General features: G+C 40.9%; 1 protein-coding gene across 8 annotated transcripts in view; it reads right to left on the bottom strand.

The window, feature by feature from the left end:
• CNBD2 (cyclic nucleotide binding domain containing 2) overlaps positions 1–12,493 on the bottom strand; it is a 68,439-nt gene that overhangs the window by 22,159 nt on the left and 33,787 nt on the right. For all 8 annotated transcript variants that reach the window (XM_058685456.1, XM_058685453.1, XM_058685458.1 and 5 more), the window contains one exon: positions 4,578–4,692. In XM_058685456.1, coding sequence (XP_058541439.1) covers positions 4,578–4,692 — 115 coding nt within the window. The remainder of the gene's footprint in view (positions 1–4,577; positions 4,693–12,493) is intronic.

Genomic DNA, 12,493 nt, shown 5'->3' with positions numbered 1-12,493 from the left:
ACAGCTGGTGAGTTCAAGTCCCACATCAGGTTCTCCGCTGTCAGCATGAAGCCCGCTTGGGATCCTCTGTCCCCCTCTCTCCCTGCCCTCCCCAACTTGCACACATGTGCACTCGCATGTGTGTGCTCTCTATCCCTCTCTCAAAAACAAATAAACATGAGGAGCGCCTGGGTGGCTCAGTTGGTTAAGCATCTGACTTGAGCTTAGGTCATGATCTCGCAGTCTGTGAGTTCAAGCCCCACGTCAGGGTCTCTGGTGACAGCTCAGAGTCTGGAGCCTGCTTTGGATTCTGTATCTCCCTCCCTCTCTCTCTGCCCCTCCCCTGCTTGGGCTCTGCCCCTCCCCCCCCACCTCTCTCTCTCTCTCTCTCTCTCTCTGAAAAATAAAATAAAAATAAACATTAAAAACTTTTTAAATAAACATATATATATATAGGGGCGCCTGGGTGGCGCAGTCGGTTAAGCGTCCGACTTCAGCCAGGTCACGATCTCGCGGTCCGTGAGTTCGAGCCCCGCGTCAGGCTCTGGGCCGATGGCTCGGAGCCTGGAGCCTGTTTCCGATTCTGTGTCTCCCTCTCTCTCTGCCCCTCCACCGTTCGTGCTCTGTCTCTCTCTGTCCCAAAAATAAATAAAAAACGTTGAAAAAAAAATTTAAAAAAAAAAACAAAAAAACAAAAACATATATATATATATATATATATATATTAAGGGTGCCTAGGTGGCTCAGTCAGTTAAGCAGCTGACTTTCAGCTCAGGTCATGATCTCACGGTTGGTTTATGGGTTCAACCCCCGGCATGGGGCTCTCTGCTGTCAGTACAGAGCCCACTTCAGATCCTCTGTCTCCTTCTCTGTATGCTCTCGAATGCGTGCTCTCTCAAAAGTAAATAAACATTTTAAAAAATTTTAATAACAAAATAAAAACAGATCTTCAGTGTTAGAGTCAACTATTAAAATTAATGTTAATAGAAATAATTCCAAAATCTATAAAGAATAGGCCTAGATTAGCAGAGAACATACAAAAAGCCCTGAATAAACCTTTTCACAAGGCTTTTTTGTCAATATCTATCAATATTTTAAGTGTGCATGGCCAGCATGCACTGGATCAATTACTCGATTCAGTAATTCTAAGATTTTATACAATGTTGCCTTGTACACATATGCAAAGATAAATACACGATGAAATTCACCACATTAGGGTAATAGTGAAAAATTGGAAATAACTCAAAATATCTGCAAAAGGTCATTGCTTTAATAATTGTGGTATATACATACAGTAGGATAAAACTCAGCTATTAAGAAACACAGATCTAAAAAAAAAAAAAAAAAAAAGAGAAAGAAGGAAACACAGATCTAGACTTCTGCTTCCAGCCAAATGAATTAACAAGGACTAGACTTACTCTCCCACCTGAAACTACTTTAAAAAACCAGCATAAATGTATGAAAAAAATGGCTTTCAAGATATTGGGCATCAGGCCATGAAGAACAATCATCCCTGTAAGATAGAAAACAAATGGGGTGAGCCCTACTATTGCCCTAGCTTACTGCCTAGAGCTTTTGGAGGTTTTCTGGGCCATGTTGCAGGGAGGGGGAACCCAGGTGGATCCCATAAGTTTCCCTGAATTGATGAGACAGAACTGAGAATCTAGGGAGGACAAGACAGCAAGAGTTCACAAAGCAGAGTACCAGAGAGCACAGAGATGCACAAAGAAAGAACTCTGAAGATCAAGGTATATTAAATGGAAACACAATGCATGTTTATGGATTGGAAGACTGAGTACTGTTAAGATTTCAATACCACTCAGATAGAGGTACAGATTCAATGCAATCCCTATTAAAACGCCAATGACTCAAATGAAAGGGCACCTGGGTGGCTCAGTCGGTTAAGCATCCAACTTTGGTTCAGGTCATGATCTCATGGTTCATGAGTTCAAGCCCTGCATCAGGCTTTCTGCTGTCAGCACAGAGCCCACTTCAGATCCTCTGTCCCCCTTTTTCTCTGCACCTCTCCTGCTTGTGCTTTCTCTCTCTCTCTCTCTCAATATTTTTTTAAAAAATCCCAATGACTTTTTTTGCAGAAATAAAAAACTCATCCTAAAATTCATATGAAATCTCAAGGGACCCCAGATAGCCAAAACAATTTTGAAAAAGAACAAAGCAGAAGGGCTCACACTTCCTGATTTCAAAACTTACTACAAAACTACAGTAATCAAAGCAGTGTAGTATTGGCATAAAGACAGACATATAAGCCAAAAGAATGAAATAAAGGCCCGGAGATAAACCCTCAGATATATGGTCAAATGATTTTAGCCAAGGGTGCCAAGACTATTCAATGGGGGAAGGAACAGTCTTTTCAATAAATGGTGCTGGGAAAATTGAATATCCACATGCACAAGAATGAATTTAGACGCTTACCTCATACCACATATAAAAATTAACTCAAAATGGATCAAAAACCTAAATGTAAGGCCTAAAACTATAAAACTCTCAAAAGAAAACATAGGGCAAAAGCATCACAACATTGGATTTGGCAGTGATTTCTTGGATACATACTAAAAGCACTGGCAATAAAAGAAAAAAATGGACAAATTGGACTTTATGAAAATGTAAAAAATTTGTGCAAAAGACAATATCAGCAGAGTAAAAAGGCAGTCCATGGAATGAGATAAAATATTTGTAAACCACATAACTGATAAGGGATTGATATCCAGAATATACAGGAAATTCCTAAAACTTACCAAAAAAACAGACAAGCAGATTTTAAAATGGGCAGAGAACTTGCATAGACTTTTCTACAAAGAAGATATATGAATGGACAATAAACAGATAAAAAATGATAATAATAATTTGTAGGGAAATATAAATCAAAACTACAAGATACTATCTCATATCCATTAGGATCAATATCATTTAAAAAAACAACAACAACAAAGAGGGGCACCTGGGTGGCTCAGTTGGTTAAGCATTCAACTCTCGATTTCAGTTCAGGTCATGATCTCACGGTTTGTGAGTTCCAGCCCTGTGTAGGGCTCTGTGCTGACAGTACAGAGCCTGCTTGGAATTCTCGCTCTCCTTCTTTCTCTGCCCCTTCCCTGTGTGCATGCATGTGCGCTCTCTCTCTCTCTCTCTCTCTCTCTCTCTCTCTCTCTCAAAAATAAACATTAAAAAAACCCAGAAAATAACAAGTGCTGCTGAAGATGTGGAGAAATTGGAACCCTTGTGCATTGTTGGCAGGAATGTAAAATGGTGCAGCCACTATGGAACACAGAATGGAGATTCCTTAAAAAGATTAAAAATGGAATTACCATATGATCCAGCAATTCCACTTCCGGATGTATATTCAAAAGAAAACGGTCTCAGATAACTGTACACTCATGCTCATTATTCACTATTCACTAAAATGTGGACGTAACTCAAGTGTCCATCGATGGATGAATGGATAAACAAAATGTGATATATATATATATACAATGGAATATTATTCAGGCTTAAAAAGGAAGGAAATTCTGACACACTACAATATAGATGAAGCTTGAGGGCATTATGCTAAGTGAAATAAGCTAATCACAAAAAGACAAAAACTGTATGCTTCCACTTATATGAGGCACTTAGAGTAGTCGAAAGCATAAAGATAGACAGTAGAATGGTGGTTGCCAGAGGCTAGGGGGAGGAGGAAATGATCAGTTAGTGTTTAGTAGGTATAGTTTCAGTTTTACAAAATGAAAAAAGTTAAAGAAATGGATGGTGGTGGTGGCTGTACAATATTATGAAGATATTCAATACCATTGAATTGTATGTTTAAAAATGGTTCAGAAAATTTTATGCTATGTGTATTTTGCCACAAAAAATAAATTTTGGGTAAAAAATGTTATGGGATGCAGCTTTTTCTCTGGTGGATTGGCAGTGGAAAAGAGAGGGGAAAAAACTGGCATGAGAAGAGAAATGACATTTCCTGAGCACTAACAGGCCCTGTCCATACACAATCTGATTCAGCTTCCCTAGTAACCCCTGTGATAAAGATAACAAACATCTACTATACACTAACACAGGCAGTGTTCTAAGAGCTTTATATATCCATTTGCTTAATTTCATAACAAGCCTATGAACTTGTTTTATAGAGTCTGAGGGAACTGATCCACAGGGACACAGTCACTTGCCCAGTATCACACAGCCCATAAGAGGAGGACCCTGGATTCAAACACAAGCAGTTTGGCTCCCGGGTCTATGCTCCTAACCATGACACTACCATGACAGATATGAAGAAACCAGGCCTAGACCCTTTAAGTACTCATCAGAGTCACTCAGCTAATCAGTGAGATTCAAACCCAGCTCAGTCAAGCTCCAGGCTCCTTTCCACCCCTCTCCCTCAAAGGGAAAGCCTAAAAAGGAGGAGCTGGAGGGGGGGGCAGGAGCCTCTCCTGGCAGGGCCATGTGGGCCACGTTTGCACAGCTGGGAGAAGAGGGGATCAAACCAGACATCCTGCAGGGCCTTTCTAGCTCTAGAGGTCTAAGATTCTATGGGCTGAGAACTGGAAGCAGAAGGGCCCAGGCGCCCCCTGCTGTGCGCAGCTGCCAGTTACCATTGAGGTGGGTCTTCAGAGATGTGTCGTCTATCAGCTCCAGATGCTGCCAGATCCACTTGTAGTAGAAAGGCGAGGTCCCAAGGTCTATCAGACGCAGGACTTCACAGCTGCCCTGGAAACATCAAGGGACACTAACAATGGGGCTAACTCCTGAGGCTCCAGGCAGGCCAGGCTTTGAAGATAAGCTCTCTCTATTGCATCTTACCCCCAGTTTACTTGGCTTAATGCAAGTGGTTTCGGGTTCCTTTTTCTTTTTTTCTTTCCTTCTTTTTTTTAATGAAAATGTTATGTACTCATCACAAGTTCAAATAGCTAAATAGGCATAAGAACTAAATAAATGTTGGCATTGGGAGAAAAATCACCATAGAGAATATGATTGGGACAATTGGGTGAAAATAATCACTTAAGGGGTGGTTCAGTCGGTTGAGTGTCCGACTTCGGCTCAGGTCATGATCTCATAGTTTGTGATTTTGAGCCCCATGTCAGGCTCTGTGCTGACAGCTCAGAGCCTGGAGCCTGTTTTCGATTCTGTGTCCCCCTCTCTCTGACCCTCTCCCACTCATGCTCTGTCACTCTCTCTCAAAAATAAATAAACATTAAAAAAATTTTTTAAAGAAAATAATCCCTTAAGTATATAGGGGTAAGTGAGTATAACAAATGATATTTAACTCTCAAATGATTCAGGCAGAGAAATAGAGAGAGAGAGAGAGAGAGAGAAGCAAATGTGGCAAAATGTTAGCAATTGGTGAATCTGGATGAAGTTTATACAGGAATTCTTTGCACTGTTCCTGCAAATTTTCTATAAATTTAAAACCATTCCAAAATTAAGTTTTAAAAATATTCAAACCAAACAGAAGAGCATAAAGAAAGTCAAAACTATTTTCATCCTAACACCCAGAAATAACAAGTAGCATTTTGGTGAATATTGTTTCAAACTTTTCTCTGTAAACATAATACATTAGTATTTTTTTTCATAAATGAGTCTCTTTATGTAAATAGATCATTGTAACCTTTTTTAAGAACTCAATAATATATCAAGGACATCATTTCATGCCAAGTAATATGGTAACATTATTATTTTTAGTGATTGCATATTATTCTATGTATGCCATAACTTACATACAATTTAAAATAGGAACTAGTTGAGCAAAAGAAGTCAGACACAAAGAACACATTCTGTATGATTTCATTTATATGAAGTTCAAGAATAGGTAAAAGGGCGCCTGGGTGGCTTAGTCAGTTAAGTGTCCGACTTCAGCTCAGGTCATGATCTTACAGTTCGTGGGTTTGAGCCCCGCGTTGGGCTCTGTGCTGACAGCTCAGAGCCTGGAGCCTGCTTTAGATTCTGTGCCTCTCTCTCTCTGCCCCTCCCCTGCTCATGCTCTGTCTCTGTCTCTCAAAAATAAATAAATGTTAAAAATTTTTTTTAAAAAAGAACAGTCAAAGGTAATCTTCTGACTTTGTGGTTATCTTTGGTTGGGGGGTGGGAGTTTGCCTGGGAAAGTGTACAAGGGAGCTTTCTAGGGTACTAGAAATGATCTCTATCTTGATTTGGGTGATGCTTACACAGATATATACATATATAACAATTCACTAAGCTGTAAAGTTTAGATTTCTTTATCGCACACATGTTACACCTCAAGGAAATATTTTTGAAGATTAATATTCAGTTCTTTCTGTCAGTATTATATATATAATTCTGATCTTGTTCAGGACAGTAAAATCTCCAGTTTACAAAACTCACCGCCTTTCCAAACTCTCCTGCACTGGGGGTAGCAGTGACCCCATTCTGGCTACTGACATATAAGTGGAAGGCTGATGGATAAAACTCCCTGGAAACCTGTGGTTGTCCTTCCCCCTTACCTCTGCATAAAACTCATATGTGATGGCTGGAGGTGAAATAGTCACATCGTGACCATTAGGATGAAAGCTATATACTGTGGACGATGAGGGGAGATGCTAGAAGGGAACTGGGGTCTTGAAGATTTCCCCCAAACAGCTGTTCTAGCCCTGGATTGCTTAATTCTAGCCTCTCTACTGCAAGACAAAAGGAAATTACTATTCACTAAGCCACTGCAGTTGGGTTTCTGTGACAGCAACTTTAACTGATAATCTTGTACACACATCTTAATGCCTAGAGTGGTCATTTAGTTCACAAATCTCAAGTTCTCCCCCTAAGCATAAGTCAGGATTGTTTTTTTTCTTTTAATCAGATATGGCCTTCTTTCTTGCATTGGCCACTTTCCTAAGCAAAGTGACTCTGATAATGTGAGTGGAAACGTTAACAGCCCATGCTTGATTCTCAACATTACCTTCCCCTGTCCTATGGACCATGGAAGCATAGGTGAAGACAGTCTCCAGTGGCCTGGGTCCCTGAGTGACCATAGAAAGCAAGACCTCCTGCTGATCAAGCAGTGGGGACGAAGGAATGAATCTTTGTTAGTTAATCCACTGAGATTTGAGGATTGCTTAGAATTGCAACATAACCTTGTTTATCCTAATATAATGTGCATGTTTGATTATCCTTTGGGATTGTTTCCTACAAGCATGTATGTTTTAAATGTTGACACACATTGCCAAACTGCCTTGCAGAAATGTTAGTTTACACTGTCTCCAACAGTGTATAACAGAGCCTGTTGTGTCTTTGTATTACATTGAAAGCTGGGTTTTCACAATCTTTTTTATTTTTTCTAATCTGGTAGAAAAGATATGTCATTTTCTTTTTTATTTCATATCTTTATAAAACATTACCTTTTTTTAGTAGGAACTGTAAGAGACACATTATACTTAAGGTTCAAGCTCAACTACTGTTGAAGAGGAAAGAGAAGGGATAAGACATTTATTAAGCCCTTATGATATGCCAGGTGTTGGTCTTGGAGGCTTAGTGAACATTTACTCAACATTTATCAACAAGGACTACAGGTGCCAGAGAAACACAGGTGAACATTTTCTTCTCAGGCTCTCGTGGGTGTTTAACCCCATCTGTACCTGTGTAGAAAACAATTTCACCATGTGTCCCCAAATGATAAATTGTTCCAAATGAATTGGTTATGGGCATTAACTATGTTTTCTAAGCCAATAGGAAATCACCTTCCCTAACTTTCCCAGGTCCCCAGGACACCCAGGCCCCTCCCTGCTATCACCCTCCAGTGGCCATATTCGTGAACTACAGGGGTCGGGACCTCCCAGTCTCAGATGAATGAATGTTCTAGCAGCTGGCCTGGCAGGAAATGAAAATGGGACAAAAGAGCAGTCCCTTTAGAAAGGGCAGGTGCTTTTCAACTCCAGCCAGAGGGGGCCACATCACAATACAGCCTGGTGTTGCCTGATCTTCTGAATATTCAAAAGAAGCCAGAAATCCGAAATTTTATTTACAATCTTCACAATAACGCTTAAATCAGCTTTCAATAAAACACTGTAAAGGACAGATCAAACCCACCTACCAGCCAAGATGCTCCCTCCTCGCTGTCACTTTGTAACATCTGCATTATTTTTCTCAGAATGAAGTTCAAGAGCGCCTGCATTAGATTCACCCTCTACGCTTATTCAAATGCAGATGGCCAGGTTAATGAATAAGAATCTCTGGGGTCTGGCAGAAATTTGCCTTTTTAGGAAGCCCCCTAAGTGTTCTTCATGCTTACTCAAATCTGGAAAAACTCTTTCCTTAAGTCAGAGTTCTCCACGTTTAATGTGCATCAGAATCACCTGGAAGGCTTGTCAAGACAGATTTCTGAGACACCACCTCTGAGTTTTGGATTGAACAGCTCTTGGGTAGTCCTGAGAATCTGCATTGTTAGTAACTTCCCAGGTGATACAGATGCTGCTGATTCAGTGACAATACTTAGAACCACTGAACTCGAGGATGAATGTGAACCGAGTAAATGTGGGCTAGACTAACTCTCATCCTTATAACAGACTTTATGAGGTAAGTAGTTCATTCTGTCTTATGGACAAAGAAATGGAGGCTAACACAGACTAAGAACTTTCTGCCGGTCAAGATGTAATCATTTGATTAGAGCAAGTCTTGCAGATGTCAGGGAGGAGGAGGAATTGCAAAATATTCAGGCTGGCCTTCAGGGTCTGGCACTACCATTCTCTCTTCTAGGTTCTCCCTGCTCTCCTCATATGACCATCCTTTGGGTCAGATCCTGTGCATCCAATCCCTTATAGTGTAGAGGCTGCAAGCCAAACACTCCCAAACATCTCCGAAGCCCCCTCGCACCTAAGAAGTGATTTGGGTTCCACTGCCCAGATGCACTTGGGCAAGGCTTGGTTTTGGACTGCAGGATATCTACTGTGTTTGTGGAGGCAGTGGCTACAGACGTGGCTTCCTGAATGTGGCAGGAGCAGCAGCACCTGTGACTGTCCAGTTCTGGACTCTGACTTGGGGTCACGTGGGGGTCATGTTCAGTTGAAGTTCTGTTCCTTCAGGCCTCCCCCTCACCAGTAAATCTGTTAGCCATTCAACATCCTGCAATAACTCCCCTTCTGCTTATGTTAAGCTAGTCTTGACTCCCTACTCTGGGACTGAACCCAAAATTAACAACACAAACACACCCCTAGTGATAAGTTTAATGATCGGCTCTCTGGGAAAATGTATGCATGTCTATAAATCTTACTCTTATAAAGGGTGTGTTAGACACAATTTAGAAATAATAAAATATACTGTACTCTTATTGAAAGTTCCTATATATAAGGGTGCCTGACTGGCTCAGTTGGTAGAGCATGCGGCTCTAGATCTCAGGGTCCTGAGTTCGAGCCCCACATTGGGTGTGGAGCCTGCTTAAAATAAAAATTTTTTAAAGAGGTTGCATATAGCCAATGGATTCTCACAGAAGACTGTTGTGGGCTCTGGCTGAATTCTTGTAATCAGGGCCAATCTATAGTCACAAGTCAACTGTGATTTGACAAATTAAGTTGCATCCAATCCACACTTCTCCCAATAATTTTTAAAAAGTCTTTTTTAGTGTCTATTTTTAAGAGACAGAGAGAGACAGAGTGCAAGTGGGGGAGGGGCACAGAGAGAGAGGGAGACACAGAATCCGAAGCAGGCTCCAGGCTCTGAGCTGTCAGCACAGCAGGGCTGGAACGCACAAACCACAAGATCATGACCTGAGCAGAAGTCAGATGCTTAACCAACTGAACCAGCCCCCCAATATATTTAATATTATTAAGAATAGTTTGTAATCTACTGGCAAACTACTTCTCACCTTTGTGTAAATTATGTTCATTAAATGGAAACCTTCTTTAGTTTTAGTGCTACACATACCAGAATGTTGCTTGTTCATCAACAATGTAACTTCTCTGATGAATCTATGATGAATAGTTTATTTTAACTTTTTAAAGTTTATTTATTTATTCTGAGAGAGAGAGTGTGTGTGTGAGCAGAGGAGGGTAGAGATAGGGAAGGAGAGAATCCCATGTAGGCTCCACACTGTCTGTGCAGAGCCCACCGTGGGGCTCACTCTCACAAACCGTAAGATCATGACCTCAGCCGAAACTAAGAGTCAGATGCTTAACTGACTAAACCACCCAGGCACCCCTATGTAATTTCATTTTTAATAACTATTGTATTTATTATCTTGGAAAATTCCTGAAAACTTAATCAGCTCTCACAGCCCAGTAAGAGCCAGCTCCAGCACACAACCAATCTTGCCCCCTTCTTTTGTTTAACTGCCCAATACTTCAAGGCTCAACTCCTGCCTCACCTCCTTCAGGAAGCCTTCCTTACAACCTCCAGCCTTAAGAGAGATCCCCCCTCTTGAGTCCCTAGAACTCAAAAAGTTTGTGCTAATCACTTGGTAGTTGGCATAGACAATTTTGTCTCTGCTCAGAACCTAATGGAAGAGACATATAAACAGAGAGAAACAGTCTTTTCCATCTTCATATCCCTCCAGAGCATGAATCAACCTTTGCACAAACTCAACAAATGTCTGCTAGCTTAATATGAGCAACAGATATATGGGAGATACTAAAAGTTTGGATGGCCTTTCTTAAGGTATCTTAACCTCAACTTCCTCATTTGTAAACTTGGAATAATAATATCTTCCTCAGGAGCGCCTGGGTGGCTCAGTCAATTGAGCATCCAACTCTTGATTTTGACTCAGGCCATGATCCCAGGGTCGTGGAATCAAGCCCTACATTGGGCTCCACACTGAGCATGGACCCACTTAACATCCTCCCTCTCTCTCTCTCTGCCCCTCTCCCCTACTTGTGGACTCTCTCTCCCAAATTAATAATAATAATTATTATTATAATAAATATCTTCCTGATAGAGCTATAGTGAAATGGTACTATGTACACAGTTATTCATCAAAACACTGTTTGAAATAGCAAAAGATTGGGGCAACCTAAATATCCATCAATAAGGAACTGGTTAGATAAATTCAAGTACAAGCATACAGTGAAACCCTGCACAAGTGGTAAAAAAGAACAAGTGGGTTCTTTATGTACTGATATGGAACAATCTACAGAAACACTCTTGAAACAGCAAAGTGAAGAACAGCATGCATAATACGACGTCATTTATGAAAACAAGGAAAAAATATACACATGCATTTGCCTCTATACACAAAGAATAGATGCAGGACAGACACATGAGAAAGCAGTGACAATGACTGTCTCTGGGGAGGAATACTAGGTGGCAGGGGGAAAGAGGTGAGAGGGAAACATTACTCTTTTAAACCTTTTGAATTTCAAACCATATGCATGTATTACCTGTTCCAAAATAAACAAACAACAAAAATTAACAATACTAGTAGAACCCGTGGCACAGGAGCAAAGGGCCTCAAAAAAATGGTAGTTCTCATGGTGATCATGAAAACTACTGAGGGGTTGAGCAGAGTCAACAACTGACAGAAAGATCGACTCAAATTGCAAATCCCAGCTCCTGAGAAGAGCTTTGGATAGTCAGACAGATCTGTATTGAACCTGGCTTCTGCCCCTCATCAACTATGTGATCTTGGAGGAGCCACTTCACCTTCCTATGCCTCAGTTTCCACCTCTGTACGATGGGAATAGCAACACTACCAACCTCCATTGGGCTGCTGTGAGGCCAAAATGAAATAAAGCATTCGAAGCACACAACCTGGGACATAGTATGCACTCAATAAATGTTAGATTTTCTTTTTATTATCAACCAACACAGAAGTTGGCACAAGACAAAAAGCAATTCACAAAAGACAAAATTCAGACAGTAAACAAACATGAGTAATCTCACTAGGAATCAGGAAAAATGTAAATTAAATCCTCAATAAGGTGGCATTATAAAATTGATGGGGCGCGTAGGTGGCTCTGTCGGTTAAGCGTCCAACTTTGGCTCAGGTCATGATCTCATGGTTCGGTTCGTGAGTTCGAGCCCTGCATTGGGCTCTGTGCCGACAGCTTGGAGCCTGGAACCTGCTTCAGATTCTGTGACTCCCTCGCTCTCTGCCCCTCCCCCGCTCGCACTCTGTCTCTGTCTCTCTCAAAAATAAATAAAACGTTAAAAAAAATGTAAAAGAAAATTGTTGAGGGGCACCTGGGTGGCTCAGTCATTTAAGTGTCCAACTCTTGATCTAGGCCCAGGTCTTGATCTCAGAGTCGTGAGTTCAAGTTCCACACTGGGCTCCACGCTGGGCACACTTTAAAAAAAAAAAAAAAGACTTTTGAAAGAATGCCTGGCAAGTTTGGCAGAGGTGTGTGGCACTGGCAAAGGTGTGCACAGCTGGAAGTTAGATAAAGTGGATCTTTTTGGAGAGTAACTTGTTCCAAGATTCATAAAAATGATGATACCATGCAATTCTGCTTCTGAAAATCTACTCTGAGGTGATGAGCTCATGCGTGATTTCTTCCCTCTTTCCAGAACTCTGTTTTATGCTGTGGTCATATCACTTCTATAATTTAAAAATTATGATTTTATGTATTTATTTTTT

Source organism: Neofelis nebulosa, chromosome 9, assembly GCF_028018385.1.
Source record: "Neofelis nebulosa isolate mNeoNeb1 chromosome 9, mNeoNeb1.pri, whole genome shotgun sequence".
Lineage (NCBI taxonomy): Eukaryota > Metazoa > Chordata > Mammalia > Carnivora > Felidae > Neofelis > Neofelis nebulosa.
The sequence above is the reverse complement of the archived record's forward strand: the minus strand, read 5'-3'. Positions and strand labels throughout refer to the sequence as shown.